Source organism: Stegodyphus dumicola, chromosome 8 (genome assembly GCF_044657685.1).
Source record: "Stegodyphus dumicola isolate Sdum_Otavi_A_Nest chromosome 8, ASM4465768v1".
In the NCBI taxonomy this organism is placed as follows: Eukaryota; Metazoa; Arthropoda; class Arachnida; order Araneae; family Eresidae; genus Stegodyphus; species Stegodyphus dumicola.
The window spans coordinates 88,315,055-88,332,944 of record NC_140775.1 but is presented as its reverse complement, the minus strand read 5'-3'; the positions used below and the strand labels follow the sequence as shown (position 1 = coordinate 88,332,944).

Here is a 17,890-nt window from a genome sequence, read left to right as displayed (position 1 = left end):
GCTTGACCAAAAGTAAAATGTCTCTCACAGGAGTCTAACCATATAAGCCATCCTTCAAACAAATAAAATGATCACAAGAAAATGTTGATGCATAAACCTCACAGTTAAATTCCACCAATTCTCACACATGTACATCATTAATTATTTTGAGGATCTAAAACTTGTAATTTTTAACAACCTCCAGTTTTTTTAATGGCATTATCTGATGTATTTGTTATTGGAATGTGCATAATCATGTTATGGGACTTTACCATTAAAAAGACACAACAAGAGAGACTATTTACAAAGGGCTTAAAACAAATAAATATAAAGCTTTTTTTCCCTGTAAATTTTGATACCCTTTAGATCATAATTGCTCTTTATTTCATAAATTATGGTTTCATCTTTTTAATTTTATAATTTCTGCATGCCATCTTACCAGATTTAAACTGATGATCTATAATCCGGAAAAACCGATAATCCGGAATCGCCGAAGTCCCGACGAGTCCAGATAAAAGACCTTTGACTGTACCATATCTTGCAGGATTCTTAGGTATACTCTGCTGAAAGAAGCATCGTATTCGAAAAGGTTCTAGCTTTTCATTCGAAGTCACATATTCCCCTACATGATATAATCTCTGTCAGGTCTTGAGAAAATTTTCAATTAAATCTCTTATTGGAGCTAATTTTTCACTCTTTCTTCTGTTCAGGGCAGTGGAGTCGGAGTCGAGTAGATTTTAGGGTAAAAGGAGGAGTCGCTAAAAAACATGTCGACTCCGACTCCAGTTTTTGTTGCACAGTTTGAATTTGAAATGAAATTAAAGTGAATTGAAAAAAAAAATTAATGACAAATTGAGATAATATTTTTATTTATAGACTACATACATTAATAAATAGTTATTTTCTATTTTTTGACATATTATTAAATAAATATAAGGGAGCGGGATGGATGTGATATTTGCCATTAAACTTACTCATTTAGTTACTAATCTAATTGGTGATTTCAGGTAAGCAGACTCCCAAAATTGATGCCATTCTTAGGAAGCGAGCAGGAAAAGGAGCAACGCAATGGACAAGTACATATTTGATGATATAGTGGTTGTTAGGACTAAGAACTTTTTTCAGAAGATGTAAATAACCCTAATATTTCACTAACAGAAAGACTGTGGAATGATCTTGCAGAACTGGAAATCCTGCTTTCAACACAGTATATAGCCACCAAAAAGCTACAATCTGAAGAATTAACAAGAGGCAAGACTGGAGGAATGCAATATTTGTTTTTTTCTGAAATGGAAGATTTATTGCAGAAAGAATCATTTCCTCAATGAAGAAAAGGGAAAAACTAGTTTACTAGACAATAAGGTCGCACTGGATTCAATATATGTAGATCCAAAATGCCGAATTTTGTTGGATGACAAACAAATTAAAAAGGCAAAGAAAGCCATCTGTGAACTTTCATTAAGAATGAAATTATTCTCAGAACAACTGGAGTATTCAAATCAGGACAGTCAGACTGTAGATATTGCAACTGAGTCTCTATCATCCTCTTCACTGATGAAATAGATTTTAAGAAATATCTGAATAATATTGAAAAGGCTAAGGCAAAGCAAATGAAAATAAAGAACCAAAAGCCCTTAGATATAAAAATGAAAAAATACAAATAAGATTTATACACTGCATTTGAAGAAATAGATAAACATGATGCTCTTGCAAGACTCTACTCTTTTAGATCTTATAAAAATCTATCCTGAAAAGTTAAAGGAAGTAGCCATAACAGTAACAGCTCTTCTTCCTACTCAAGTCAGTGTGGAAACACTCTTCTCAGTTCTGAAGTTAATCAAATCGGATCTATGGTCCTCTAACAAACAAGATCTTGCCGAAGTTTTACTGTTCCTTAAAAATTACTAATGCCAGTTTTTCCATTTCATAATAAATGCTAATTAATATACAAAATTTGCTATGCATTGTTGAATATAAAAAATTTTAAAGTGTTGAATATCTGAGAATTTGGTGTTTTAAACATTTTTAAACTTTGAACCTTGACTCATGGTGCCGGACACACTAACTCAAAAATATAATATAAAACATTCATATATCATATTGACATTCTTATAAACATTCGTATAGTGGTAGTACAATTTAACTTTTAGGTTCGCATTGTGAGTAACCTATGCAAAGGAAAAATCAATAACCTAAATTCAATTAAACTCCATGTTTCTTAAAAGCCTCCCGGCTCAAACAAATGGAGGGACATGACAAACCACAGTAAATTATACACAACATAAATACACAAATACAATTAAATTTTAAACACACATTTATTAAATTCTAGAATATTATTATATTACTAAATAATGGATAACTGATCAGTAATCCTACCACATACTTTTACTATGAAAAGTAACACATAATGTCACACGCAATTACAGCTTACAAAAATTAAGATTAACATTATCAAATCTCCTACTGTATCATAAGAATAACACCAGTATTTCTCCCATTTCATCTTCTAACTTTAAGTATTTATTCCCTTTAAGAACACTGATAATTTCCACATTGATTAATTAATTTAAGTAATTGCTCAAATTTCAATGAACATTAAAATGACGACTCTTGCTTGAGTATTAAGATAATTATTAAAGTAAAGCAAATAAAAAACAAATCGCTCATGGGGTGAAGTCCATACCGCACACTCCCTTTACTCGGGAATACCTTTGTAAACTGATTAATAAGGTGATTTGACAGCTCCACAGATCGTCCAGCGTCCAAAGTTTACTTGAGCTCCACATTATTCCTGCTGTCCTTTATTAACAAAATCATCGTTAAGGGAGACAGACAGATCGTGCAACTTTTAAAGATGTCTTGGATGAAACACCACTGAAGCTGTCCTTACAATTAATAAATTCCAGAGCATGGAAGAATGGAAAAAAAAAATCGACGCAGCTGACACAGGCAGAATAAACAGCATCGCACACCTTAGACGGTTCCTACGCAAGTCTCTTTCATTCTGGAAGGCTCGAAACCCACCAAAACCGTAGAGCAGAATTATTGCCATCAGTATATTTAGAAATGGCATCAATTTCTGAATTGCTGTCTTATGTTGAAAACTTTCATTTTCAGAGCTAAATACTCACTATTGATCACTATCTATGATAAAATGAACACAACAACATATACAATACATACTAACAAAAGAAATAAGTGATATTTTGGCTTATCACATAGTAATGTGGTGCTCAGGTGAAGTAAAAAGTATACTGCAGTGAATCGTTCAAAACAAAATCTGAAAAATATAAACTATATAAAATATATACTATATAAATATAACCAAATGTGTAAAAAAAATGGCATTTAATACAAAAATGGAAAATCTAGATTCTATGACACACTCATTGCTTAATAAAAATTACAAATGTTTCAGCTTGAATATTCCAAATGATCAGTTTGTTAGATTTATTTTCTCAATATCTTACATCATAAATAAATAAATTTGCTCAGTACTGCGAATGTTATGCAAGATCGCGAGGGGGCCAGGGAAAAAAAAAAAAAGTCTAATTACAAAAATTTCCATAAACATAACCCTGAGCAAACAAAAATTAGACCAGTTACACACATTGATGAAAATTATATCCAAGAAATAATTACAAATAAAAAATCCTAACAATATTATCATTTATGTATGGTCTTTAAAAAGAATTACATGGAATTGATTGTACACTGCGAAAAATATTTAAACATATTCTTGTGAAATTAGTTTTAAATGTCTGAGAAATCTATAAACATTTTGTGACTAAGATGCAAAATGCTCCTGTCTTAAAGGAACAATTTTTCTTTATCTGCTTAAAAATTTACCCTTCCCGATACTCACTAGTACCTTCCAAACAGCTTCGGAAACAATGAGATGCCATTGTTTATTAAAAGCATGGAAAAATGAGCACTACCACGCCAAATTGGTAAACCTACATGCGCCAAAAGTGCAAAGAGAGGCCAACGCCCTTGAGTTGCACCTCTGGGGCTACTTCATCGCCTTTTCATGTGATGCAGTGCGCGGGGCCTTTGAATAACATGCGCTTCTGAAGTGCCCCAACTTCTCCATGTACTCTTTTCTAAACACAACACTTAAAAAAAAAAAAAACATTGTTTTTAATGTAATAGTTTTTGTATATAGTATATCAGTTAAGGTAAAGAAAATTCAAGTAAGAAAAGCGTGACATTAAAAATATATTTCTAAATGGTAATGGTAGGTTTTAGCTAATATGCTATTTTTACCTCTTTTTAAAGAATTTAGATTTTTAGAAATTACTGGCTGCCTTTTAGCATTTGGCCTTTGCATTTTAGTTTTCTCCATTGTATCTTCTATGCTTTGCACATTTTTAACTGATTTTTGTTTTATCACATTTTTTGCATTTATGCAATTTTGTAATTTTTCTTGTGGTTTTATTTTTTAAAATTAATTTAATCAATTAGTTACATGTTAACTGTAACAGTTAACATATAACTTAGAATACTAAGTTACTATCTCAAAAATTATTTTCACTAAAATTTCTTTTACAATTAATTTTCATTATATTAACTTCTTTTTACTGTAAAATACATATTTCTTTGAAGTTGTTCTGGGCCAGCTTTTTATCCTGATGAATATTTTTTTAATTTTAATGTTTGAATTCATAAATTTTTAACTGATTATTTTTGAAATTTATCTACATATAATTCAGAAAAATGCCTCAATTGATAATTATTTCATCTAGTCCTTTACCTCAGAATAGAATTTCATCTATTCCTACATCAAGGAATTATCAACTTTTGTTAATTTATTTTACTGATTTATTTTTCAATTAAACTACTCGTATTTTAGAATAAATTTGCATGTTTTTGATTCATGCTGATTCTGGATTTGTGTTTTCTTCATTTAAAGTTGCTTACTCACTATCATCACAATTTTAAAAAATTCCAAGCAAACAACTTTCTGTAATTATTTTTTAAAAAGCATGTCTCCTTTATCTTTTTTTGACAAAGATTTTTTTCATGTTATTAATAATGATAAACTCTTATCAAAATAGTTTTGGAAAAGTAAAAATGAATTTGCATTATTCTCTGTCTTAAAACCAATTCGAAATAAGACTCCAGATGTAAATTAGTTACTTAGCATTATTTATTGTATCAACAAACTAAACATGAAAACATGTGAGGGTTTTAAATAAAGAACACTGCAGCACAATATTTATCACTTCATAACCGAAGGAGAAGGAATCTGCTTTTCATTCACTTCACATCATGCGAGAAGCAGACTCGACTCTTTTTAATTTATATACTTTTGATAAATTCAAAAGCTAGACTTTTGTTTTATAAAAAATCTTAAAATGCATCAAATGAAAAAAATATACAAACCTGAAGTAACATAACATTATTATGCATGAAACAGGTTTTTATTCTCTTTAAGTATTTATCCTAGACATGTACTTTGAGTTGCTAAGTTTCACAAAATAAGGTGGAGAACTGTATGAAAATAGTTTCAACACTGTAAGCTGGAGGTTCCTCTAAATACCAAATCTATAAGTTGTACGAAAATTTCATGGGAAAATAGCTGGTCATAAGGAAACCTTGATAGTGTCAGTATGATGCATGTAACAATCACAAGATAACAGTAAAATAGAAGGCATGCAAGCAATATTGCTAGAACACTTGAATGACATGAAAGTGACAAGTGCAAAACACAACTGGTGATAATGATGGATAAAGTACTGGCTACGAGTTGTTTAACCCTTAGCCTGTCGAGTGATTTTCTGCGAATCCCTTTAAAACTGTCGCTAGTTTTGGGCCGAAAATAACCCTAAATCTCTGAAAATTGTCAAGCAGTTCTTTTGTTATTTCCCATCCCTCCCAGAATTTTACTTCAATGATTCCGCTAAGTGAGATTGATTACTAAATATTGTTCTGTGAACTCTCAAGAGAATTGCAAAAGGCTAGACTCTCCGTGATGACCATCTTAATGCTGCAGGGGGTACAGCTGTGAAACTTAAAAGTTTCCTTCCCTTAAACAATCTTATCTCTACATATCTTCTATACATATAATAAAAGAATGAGTCTGTCTGTGTATGTGCCTTTCGTTCGCGCTGCGCGTAAACTAATAGACCCACGGCTACAAAATTTAGTACATAGGTACGAAAACGAAATTTGCTATTGAACAAAACGGCGATTTATTGAATGAAACGTTTGAAAACGAAACGGCTACGAAATTTGCTACACAAGAGCCAGTGCACTTCGAAGAGATTTTTTCGAAATTCGAATTCGAATTTTTTTTATTTCATGTTTTGTGACGAAATCGTGTCATTTTGAAACATAATGGGCTATAGGAAAGCGAGATTTTACTCTACACACTCCATTTTCACATCGTCATGAAACGTAGGCACTTAGCTATTTTACGAACTTAAAATAAATTTCGTGTTTTAACAAATCGATTAAATACGAATTTATTGAACAAAGGTAGCTTAACACTTTTTCAATGGGATTTTTTCTAAAAACGTTTATTTTTAAAAATGTACAGTTTATTTTTCTTTGATTTTTGGACACGTTAAACTTTCATCCTTGCGAATGCTTTTACAAAAAGAATTTTGGAAAAATGATAATATTTTGTATTTTTAAAAGATTTTTAAATGAAGCTTCCGAGTACACTTCTCACATCTCACATCTCTAAAAATGTGATTTTGGCAACAATTTTCCTGTCTTATTGTTGTTGATAGATTTTTGATGAAATCGCATCATTTTGAATAGTTTCATTCTTTTAAGAAATATGGGTTTGGCAATAATTTTTCATTGTATTTTTAATGTCACTGTTTTTAAGAGATTGGCATATTTCATTGTCATTTTTATATAAATATAATATATTTTTATTGATTTTTTTTGATAAAATTGTTCTGTGGAGTAAAATTCTGCGTGGAATTTTATGTTTTTTGAGTTGCTTTCATGTTATATTTTGCTTATTTCACTGTTTATAAGATATTGAAAAGTTTTGCATGATTTTTGTTCTTCTACGGAAAGTTGGTTAATTTTTTAATTAGGATAATTCATATTTGTATTAAGAGATATAGCTTATTTCATTGTAATTTTTTCCCTTGAAAACATAAGATAAAATATCATTAATTATACTTTGCTTTTCAGAATTTTTTGTTTTTTGCATTCCTTTATTTTATTTATTGCTCATTTCACTGTTTTTAAGATATTGAAAAGTTTTGACTGATTTTTTTAGGAAACAAAGTTCTTAACCTCCTTTATACCATTTGAGTTCTAAGATTTTGCAAAGGGAATTTGATTAATTTATTTATTAGGATAATTAATATTTTTATTAAGGGATATTGCTTATTTCATTGTAATTTTGTTATACGTAATAACTTTTTTTATGAAGTGTTTCTGCAGAGTAAAATCCTACGCAGTTTTTAAATTTAACGTTTGGAGTTCCCTTTAGCCATTTTCCCGGTACATTTAAAAGCCAGACGAAGGCTCGTAGCGAAGCTGCTAGTTTTCAAATAAATTGGTTTTAAAATTTACCCGGTTAAATTATAAATTATTACGCATTTTTAACCTAAGTAACCTAAATCTATATGTCACTGATTATCACCGGAATTTCAATGCAGACTGATTAAACTGCTATCACTAAAATTATATTCTGACAAATATCTGGTGCAACTTTCATTCCTTCTGATATATTGCTGAAACATTTCGTATTATTTCCGATTTTCTGTATTTTTGTCATTAATTAAAAATCTTTAAAACCTTCAGCATTTTCCTATATTCTTCAACAGCATGCAACTAATAATTATTTTAAATAATTTCTTTTTCCTTAATTATTACGTAGTTTTAAGAGAGTAATAAACGAAATATTTGGGTGTTTTTAAGGGTGATAATATTAATATTAAATTTGCATTTTACTTTTTCATATACATTCAAGATATTCAGAAAGGGAATTATAACTTGAAACCGTTTTCAGTGTATCATAAATTTATTGATTCAAATTAAAAATTCTTGCTTTCCTGTCCAAGAAACACTAGTAAATTTTATCTGAAATAGGAAAGATGAGACATATTAATAACAAACAAAGCAATTAATTTGGAAGTCAAAAAACAAAAATTAGCGTTACATTTTCAAATTTTCACAGGACTAGTTTCGATGGTTTTACCGAACCATCATCTTCAGCTGCAAAAGCGCAAATGAACGAGATAAGATATAATGAAAATTAGATTGTGAAAATTTGAAAATATAACGCTGATTTTTGTTGTTTGACTTCCAATTTAATGTTTGTTCGGCTTGTTATTGTATCTTAATTAAACAAAGCAATGTTGTTACTTATTAGCTTACAATATAATTTATTCAATATGGTATTTTTGTGAAGAAAGAGTGTTGCTGTACATTTGGTAAAGTATAAATAAGCATTTCATTTAATAATTATAAAAGTTATTAATTATTTAATAATTAATCATAAGAATATGAATAATTAAATATTTTTTCGGAGATATACTTTCCGGCGATATTTTTTTCCTAGGGATCCCAGCATACATTTTTGAAGCATTATGCTCTAAATAAATATCTTGTTTGAACATAGCATTTATTGTTGACAAATCTCCAACCAAGGGAAATACCTCACTAGGGAGGATATTCAAACAAAAATTTTTATTAGAATAAATATTTTCGTTATTTTAATACTACTAATAATATACAAACATTAGTTTAAGTTCATTATAGTTAAGTGAATAAAGTTGAGTGAATAAGATTGCTGGATGTTGGTAGTTTGTTGTTGGCAACCGAACAGTTTAGCTGCTTGTGGTCTTTATGATTTTCCCGATGTGTAACGTGAATTCAAGCCAATTTTATTTAGAAAATTGCCCACCAAGGTGTTCTCTTAAAGCAATATCCCATGACTTCTTAAAAACTGTAAAATATAATCTGTGGATATTTTCCGTTATACGATAACACGAAGAAAATGATTTCCTATACGAAACATATGATCAGCGCTGTTATTGCCCGCCGTTTTATTAAATGCATCCATCTTATTCCTTACAATTAATTTTCCTTTTTCAAAGAAAGTTTGATTTCAGTAAAATGTACTATTTACAATGTGTCATTTTATTTTGCTCGTTTTTTATGCAAATATTCAAATTCAGATACATATTGCGTAAGTTCAGAAAGCCAACTAGTCTCCAAGCGGTAAGATAGCTGAGCACTGGTAAATTCTAGCGGCTACATGGGAGGTTTAGGGGATTTTCATAAGTACAATTCACTGTGAATTAACAGTTTGTTTCCCACAAAAAAATCTACCCTGAAGACTTCCTTTCCCTTAGACAAATAGGTCCTGTGTGCTTTATCATAATCCAAAATCTTAAGCGTAAAAATCTTTTATCATAGCCGATGACGACGATAAAATATTTTATATCTGATGTGTCAAGTTAGCATAATTGTATATTTCTAACGAAAATTGTTTGGCTCTTGCTACCCTATAATGAAAAAAAGATTCAAATTGGTTTTTAGCTTAAACAGTATTTTCCTTATTAATTATATCACGAATTTTATTAATAGTATTCTTAGTATTAATTGCAGGCATGTATTCAAGAATATAATATACACAAAGCTGTGTCTAATGATTACGGCTAATTTTTATATAAAATTTTATAGTATAAAAATTTAGGTTCATAGGTCAGCCATATTTGAAAGAGTACTTCTGTATTATAAGAAAAGAGAGAGAGAAATTTAAGAATAAAAAAAATTTACCACGAAGTAATATAAAAATGCAATAGAATACAAAAGAGTACAATATTATTTCATGTTTTGTGGATATACTTGAAGACAGAAACATGTTTCAGCTGTATTCGTTCATCGGAGAAAATCTTTTCATATGAAGCTATTTTTTTCAAATCTTTCACTATACAAGTAATACAAAAGCAGTATAGGAATTTCTTTTCTTAATACCCAACCGAAGAGCTGAGGAGACGTACAATGATTAACATACAATGGGTGCCTTGAATTATTTTGCTTTACATGCAGTTTCCTTATATATGTAAAACAAAATAAACTTTCACCCATTACAAGATTTCAAGAACTCGCAGAGAGAGAGAAATATGGACCGCATCTGCTTTGTTAAAGAAAACCTTTTGGGGGTAAAACCATCCACTTCATCGGGTTTTTCAAACAAAGCAATCAGTGATCCTGTTACTACCTGCTGACCTAGAGAAATTTCTCAGAAACTTTTGTTCGAAAAAAAACGAGTTTTATATTTTTAAGAATTTCCATTCTGACAGCAAGATTTTGTTATTTTTCATATATAGATGAAAAGAAACTAATTTGTTTTTAATAAAGAAGAAAAAAAATTAATAAGCTTATTTAAATTTTTTACACAGCACCGAGTAAGGAGACGAAATTTAATTTTCTTTATGAATATTTTTCTCATACAATACTTTAGTGTTTTTCAAATTACGAGAATAGCGCGTTAGTGCATGCATTTTCAAATCAGATTTATTTAATTGATATATATGGATATGCCGAACAAGCACACTTTCGCACACATACACTGTATATTAGTACATACATAAAAATGAAATAAAATTTGAAAACAAGCAATTTAAAAACTACTGTATTGAAAAATTATTGAAAATTTGTTTTTACCTCATTTTTTTTTTTCCGTTATATACATTTACTTCAGTTTTTTTATATGCATTTACTTAATTTATTTTCTTATATGCATTTACTTAATTTTATTTTGTTATATGCATCTGTTAGTGTTTTTGAAAAATTTTTAGATTTTTTGAGTATGGCAAAGGAAACGAGATCTATCAGCCGAAGGCAATGAATGTCTCCATGGACGACTTTCTAAGTAAAACGTACTCATGTTCATGTTACACATAGGGAAAATCACAAAATTCAACCAGTTCGTTTGTTTGGGTTCGAATACGAGTCGAAATAGCAATAATCAGATATCTTAGCCAGGAGGCCATTGATTGGGTTTGACAGATTTGAAAACCTAATAAATATAATATTATTAAATGAATCGGATTTATATAAACCAAATAAAATTCTTATATCGAACACAACTAAAACTTGATATAACTTACACTGATAAACTGATGTGTAATAACACTGATAAATTAAAATACTAAACGGAATATACATTAATTCTACATAGATAATTTTTTGTAATGTATTTCGCTTCGAATGTCTGGCCGCAAAATCCTGATTATATATACCCTTACTTTAAGGTTATCACATATCTGATGGTTTGACTTTTACCTCAAAACACAAAGAATCCACAAAATTCAGTAAAATTAATAACTTTATTTCCCTGTTGAAAATTCTCTGAATCTTTTCAAATATAAAAGCACACGCGCCAAGCAGTTTGCTTTAAATAAATATATGCAGCAACGAGAAGATGCTCTTTTGACAGCAACTCGTTTCGAAAATTGAAAATTTTTCTAAATGTAAGAGATTTGTCGCTTAAATTAATTTTTCATTAAACAAAAAAAAAAAAAAAAATAGAATTGCATATTATTAAAAGAATTTTATTGATAATTCAGATTCTGAAAACAAGAACATTGTTGTTATAAAAAACAAAGAAAAAATAAACAACATATTTCATTCAACGGGGGCCAACTTTGGCGCATGAACTTATCAACATAAAAATATTTGAAGCATGTTATGGATAAAGATTTATTTGATCATGGCAAAGTACTCAATGGTTATTTGCCTAAGGTGAAGGATGTCTTCGTTCGAGGACTGCCTAACGGAAATTGGCTTGCATACATGTTACACATATGAAAACTAAGAATATCATCCTGGCCAACCAGCCCGTTTGCCGGGATTCGAACCCCGGACAGAACCACCAGTTGTTCCGTTAGACTCCGCTCAGTCGCTGGTGGGCTGTCCAATAACGGAAAAGTTCAAAATTTCATATTAGAGGAAAAGTGGTAGCATAGTATAATTCGAAGTTATTGCCATTTCAGTAATGTGAAGAGATTTCAAGAATGTTTAATTATTTTATTTAGCTTATGACAAACTAAATAAAATAATTCAACATTCTTGAAATCGCTTCTCTTAACGTACTGGTAGTTTGACCTGCATTCACACCCCCCGTGAACAAGCTGATTGCATGGGCCTTTTTATGGTTTTAACTTTTTGTAGTGCGAGATTGTTTCCCTTAGAAAATCTGTCACGAAAGCATACCTTCCCTTAGACAGATCGCCTTCACGTGCTTAATAATCTAACAAGCCAAACCAAACACAACCCGAGCGAGGACTCGTAATCAAGGCACGTCATCATGAAAAGCTAACTAAAATTGGCTCATATTCACATTAAACATGGGCAGGAAAAATTCGCTAAAACTGCTATGCAGGCAATCCATTCGTCAGGATTTGAACCCGCTTCAAACTATTTAGTATTCAACGATTTTACCGCTACTTCGTTGGCAGCCTTTTGTAGTATCTATAAGAAAAGTAATCGCAAAGACACAATCATTGCGTACCGACGGATGAATTAAGTTCAGAATTTAAAGAATAACTTTCGTTCGTGCTATTGCTGTTAGCATTGACATTTGGACAGATGTTAATTTATTTTAAATTCTTTTAATGTAATTAATTTATATCTTTAAAAAATTTATCTTCTGACTGTAATTTTTTGTGCGGAGTATATCTAACCCTTCTGTACACTAACTGTTTTAATTAATTTACACTCCATTAATTTTAAGAGATTTTATATCGATAGATTTCTTTCCAAAAATGTTTCAAGGATTACATATTTTTTTCTTTAGATTTCTAAACATTTTGGATTTAAAATCTTAATAATAAAATTTTTAAAACAAATATTTCTAGAAATTCCTTCGGCGTATTCATTTATTCCATTTAGTTGAAGTTTCGAGTATAATATCTTCCTTTCAACATTCATATAATTTTTATATGTCAGTTCGCCATTTCTACGGAGCATAGAGCCACACATACGAGTACAAAACTCAGGCATGTTGAAAGCACAGTTTTAACATGTAAGAATGTAAAAAGAAGAATATACCATTATAATAACGGGCATTTGAAATACGAAGGCAAACAAGAAAGCTGGTTGCAACATTTTATATTTTTTCCTGACGAATCAGAAATTGTAATCATTTTTCAATACAAAAATAAAGTATTTGATTCTATAACATATAGGCATAAAGGCGTCCTCCATTACAATTCTTATTTTTTCTTGTTTTTACTAAAATTCGGCAATGTACTATAACAACGTCGGATCCTGTTTGACTTGCATTTGTAAAAAGTACCACAAGGCAAACAGTTGTAAAACGATTTATCTTCTTTCGCAAACTATTAGTCGGCACACAGATAATACATACCTGCTGTCTGACAAAGATACTTCACTCTAAGGACTTTTTCCTAAAGTGCTCTTTTCAAAGAGACTTCACACCCTATTAAGACCTTTGTGTCAACTGACAGCCGCCTGCAGAAAGGTAGGGGAAGGAAGACCAGATCGCGTCGTCTAAACACGTCTTAAGCAATCTTCGCGAAATTCGGGCTTCGTGTATACACGTTTTAAGCATTTTTCGTGCGATTTGAAATTTGTGTAAAGACGTCTTAAACATTTTTAAAGAAATTCCGAAAACGTTTAAACACGTCTTAAGCAGTTAAAGGGTTAAAAAAAAAATCCGCCTTATCATTTGTCCATTATTCCCATAAATGTACAACCAGAAGAATAGATGATGATGCATCAAAGTATGTACTAACTAACAACAAACCCTAATAGAATACAAAACTTTTTGGAGAAATTTCAGACCTTCCATACAAACATCTCCAGCAGATGTGATATGCTAAAAACTGTTGAAATGATAACCTATACTTTGATTGAAAGAAACTGTGCAATGTTGTTATTACTCACAGTAAAAGAGAAAACCAAGAAATTGATTATAAAGTAAAATAAAAAAAAAATGGATAACATAATATTATACAAAAAAAAAAAATACAGCAAACAGGAACCTTTGCGACAGAAGGACCATAAGCAGCTCCTTCAAGAAAGAATGTAATGCTCACTTTCTGGTCAGATAATTACAATACTGTACTCTATAAATCTAATAACCGGAACTATGGCACACCAACTCAAAATGGGACAGTCCTGTAGTCTACGTTCTACTTGGCCAATTGATGAAAGTCAACTTGCATTTTTCGTGTCTTGAAAGCACAACTTAGGATATATATTAATTACTGTTTTCAGACACATATTTTGACAAAAAAGGACTGTTTCTGAAATAACACACCAATCCCCCCTTCCCGAAAAAATATTCCAATTCGATGTCTCAAATTTTGTCTAAAAACAAAATTTCGTAAATTTTAGAGAGAAGTGCACTGAGTAATTCATGAATATAGCTGTATACACCTTTTTCATTTCCCACCAAGAGTAATTCACTTGACAAATTTCTCAGTTTTTGTTAATCCTTTTGCTTTCCCTTTCCTTTTGAACATGCAGAAAAATACCTCATTGCTTCTTTCTTAGTAAGATTTTTATTTTACATTACATTTTGTAATTACAATTGTTATTTTTACACTTTTCTCCTTTTTAAAGAATTTTATTTTAATTATTTGAGTAGTATGATTGAATTATAATTCTTCAAATAGTTTTCTATTTATTCATTCGCATTGTATACTCTAAGTGTCTTTATTCAGATAAATGTTCTTATAAATGTTCTTTTTTCTTTAGTTTGATTTTATGTATTTGAATAGTATTCCTTTCAAAAGAATACTTTGCCACCCACTATTTGTCAGGATGCTTTTAAAAACTGTATTCTTCATTAAAACAGAAAATTCTGTTTAGCACGATTAATAAGTCTTTCAATGGGTCATTCAGAAAATATATATAAATGAAAGTTGTATACTCTGTAATTTAATTTAGAATGATGCATACAAATTGTGTTCAACAGTTTTATTGCTTTGCAAAATTTCTTACTGCTCTACACAATTTACACACAAATTATTTGCTACACAATTTAGTTTATCACTCTATACAATTTAATTTTTTAAGTTGATAGTTATTCAAGTCTACACAATTTAATTTATCATTCTACACAGTTTGTTAAAATATTTTGCATATTTCCAAATAAATTTAAATTTTACATTTTTAAATTGTAAGAATCAAATAGCATAACATAAAAAGACTAAATTTTGCATGAAATAAATAAGAATGAAAATAAATAAATAAATATACATTTTATCTTCTTAAAGCCTTAAATTTTTCTTACTAATGGCTTATTGATTCAGAGAAAGCTTAATGAATTACTTGTGGCATTCTGCAGATATACCTACAATAATCCTCTCTTTTTTATTCACTATACATACTCAGTTTTGAAATAGCTTTCTCCAGTGACATTCTTATCAGTAGAGATGTCTCTTTCCATTTCACCAGTATTCGAATAAAATAGTAATGCAGTCTTGTCCGTGATATTTTAAACCTCCTGATATTTCAACTTGAACATGCAACTTCTTTGAAGAAGTTTTCCGCAAACGTTTATTCTTTAATTTCCTTTTTTCAAATACTTTTATTTTTGTATTGATATACAAATGTTCAATTTTTTCGATAGTCATATTTTGATAAATTTTCCATTTTTACCAAATTGTTTCAAAACTTTAGTTCTATCTTTCAAGGAGATTATTTTTCATATTCAAAATATTTTAACTGCAAACTAAGCTCAAAAGAAAACTCGGAGGAAAAACATTTGAGCTAAAATGTGCTTAACAAATGATAGAGGAATAAAGCATCTCTCAAGCTTTTTTGTCAACATAATTTAGCACTTATTCTATTCACTTAGTAATCTGATATTAATATCTGGTGCAAATATTCTAAATTATATAATTTTGACAGTTTTTATGACCAGTAAATGACATATTAAAACTCATATATTTTTACAATTATCTGTAATAATATGAGGAAAAAGTAGCTGTTTGAAACATTATTTGTAAGAGTGTTAATATAAAATGTATACTTCACATATATAAACACAACGCATTGATTTTATTTTAAATATATTTTCCCCGAGTGGCAACAAGAGAGTATTTTGATGGAAGCTGATTTGAACGATAATGTTTTATGAAGTATGCACAGTAATTTTGTATTTTTAGTTGTATCATCTCAGTGATATGTAAGTAATGTGTGAATAAAGATTTACAGTAAACTCTCGCTACAACGATACCCGATACAATAACTCCCTCTACTACAATAATGTTTTGTGGTCCCGGTGATTTTGCATATAAACTAATGTTAATCTCCCCTCAATATTGTTATATTCTCTAGAACAATAAACCTCTGTAAAACGATTTTTTCAATCTAAATTTCAGTATTATTTTCTCCCTTTATAATAATATTTTGATTTTCAAATGCTTTCCCCCCCCCCGTTTTCTTTTGTTATTTTTTCCATCTATTAAGACTCATTGTGGATATTCAGCTTATCCCTGAATAAATAGCTATTGTTCAGATTTCAAAACAGATGAAGACCACCCTTTTGGGAATTGGAGTGGGTGAGGGGGGTGAAGTGTAAATGTATGCCTAGTTTCATTTCCCAGTAAGCTTTGGAATTCTGATAAGGTTTAAGGACATCTAGACCTGTCTGGTCACCTTGTCACAGAACAAGTGCCCTTTGTTAGAGGAACAGGGGGAGGTGGAGGCGGGGTGTTGTTAAGTGACGTACTGAAAAGTGAGTTCAAAGGTTGTTTTATAGTCTTTAACGATTTTGAGTTCTACGCGAAACATTTGGTTTAAACTTTTCTTTCTTTCACGCGATATTGTTCCCTAAGATGGCAGGGCGAAAGCAACTATCTTTTCGAGATAAACTGAACGTTATCAATGATATTGATGAGGGAATGAAGCAGATTGATGCGGCTAAGAAACATGGATTATCGCAATCTACAGTTGCAACGTTCCTAGAGAAGAGAAAGCAAATCGAAGATGCTGTAACTTCAAATGAAATTAACCCAGAGCGAAAACGACTAAAAGTTGCGACAAATGAAAACATTGATGCTGCTGTTTTAAAATGGTTTCAAGAGATGAGAGCAACAAATGTCCCAATAAATGAACCTTTATTATGTGCAAAAGCACGGAAATTTGCAGCAATGCTAGGGAACGAAACTTTCAAAGCTAGCAATGGTTGGTTAATGCGTTTTCGATATCGTCATGGAATAACTTTCCAAGAAGTTCACGGAGAGAAAAAGTCAGCCCCGATAAATGACGCAAATGAATGGTGGCAAAACAAGATGAAAGAAATCTTAGAAAAGTATGCCCCAGAAGACATTTATAATGCAGATGAAGCTGGGCTGTTTTTCCAACTCCTACCCAATCGAACATTGGCATTCAAGGGTGAAAAGTATTATGGAGGGAAGAAATCAAAGCAGAGACTGACTGTTCTTCTGTGTACAAATAGCACAGGAACGCATAGAATACAACCTCTCGTCATTGGTAAATCATTGAAGTCAAGGTGCTTTAAGAACGTGAAAAGTCTTCCCGTGGAGTATAAAGCAAATAAGAAGGCTTGGATGACGTCTAATTTTTTTTCCGAATGGTTACAGAAGTTAGACAATGAAATGAAGAAGAGAAAGAAAAAAATCGGTTTGTTGATAGATAACTGCAGTGCTCACATGTCATTTCCAAAGCTACAAAATATCGAAATCGCTTTTTTCCCTGCCAATTGCACTTCAATTTTACAGCCTCTTGATATGGGCATAATTAAGTGCTTCAAAGGATATTACAGAAAACGGTTGGTGGACTCCATACTTGTAAACTTTGAAAATAAAGTAGAAGACCCTTTCAAAGCTGTAAATGTCAAGGAAGCGTGTGACAATATTGCTGGAAGTTGGTGGGAAGTAACAGAAAAAACCATTCGGAATTGCTGGAAAAAGGCCGGTCTTTGTGT

At 30.6% G+C, this 17,890-nt stretch overlaps 1 protein-coding gene across 3 annotated transcripts in view; it reads right to left on the bottom strand.

Annotated features, from left to right (window-relative positions):
• LOC118200674 (pumilio homolog 1-like) overlaps nucleotides 1–17,890 on the bottom strand; it is a 204,087-nt gene that overhangs the window by 145,182 nt on the left and 41,015 nt on the right. The window contains exon 1 of one of the 3 annotated variants that reach the window (XM_085822086.1): nucleotides 3,848–3,909. The exons of the other annotated variants lie outside the window; for them this stretch is intronic. Within the exon in view, the coding sequence (XP_085678212.1) occupies nucleotides 3,848–3,903 (56 nt within the window). The 5' untranslated portion in view covers nucleotides 3,904–3,909. Of the gene's footprint in view, nucleotides 1–3,847; nucleotides 3,910–17,890 lie in introns of those variants that run through there. 3 annotated transcript variants of the gene reach the window in all.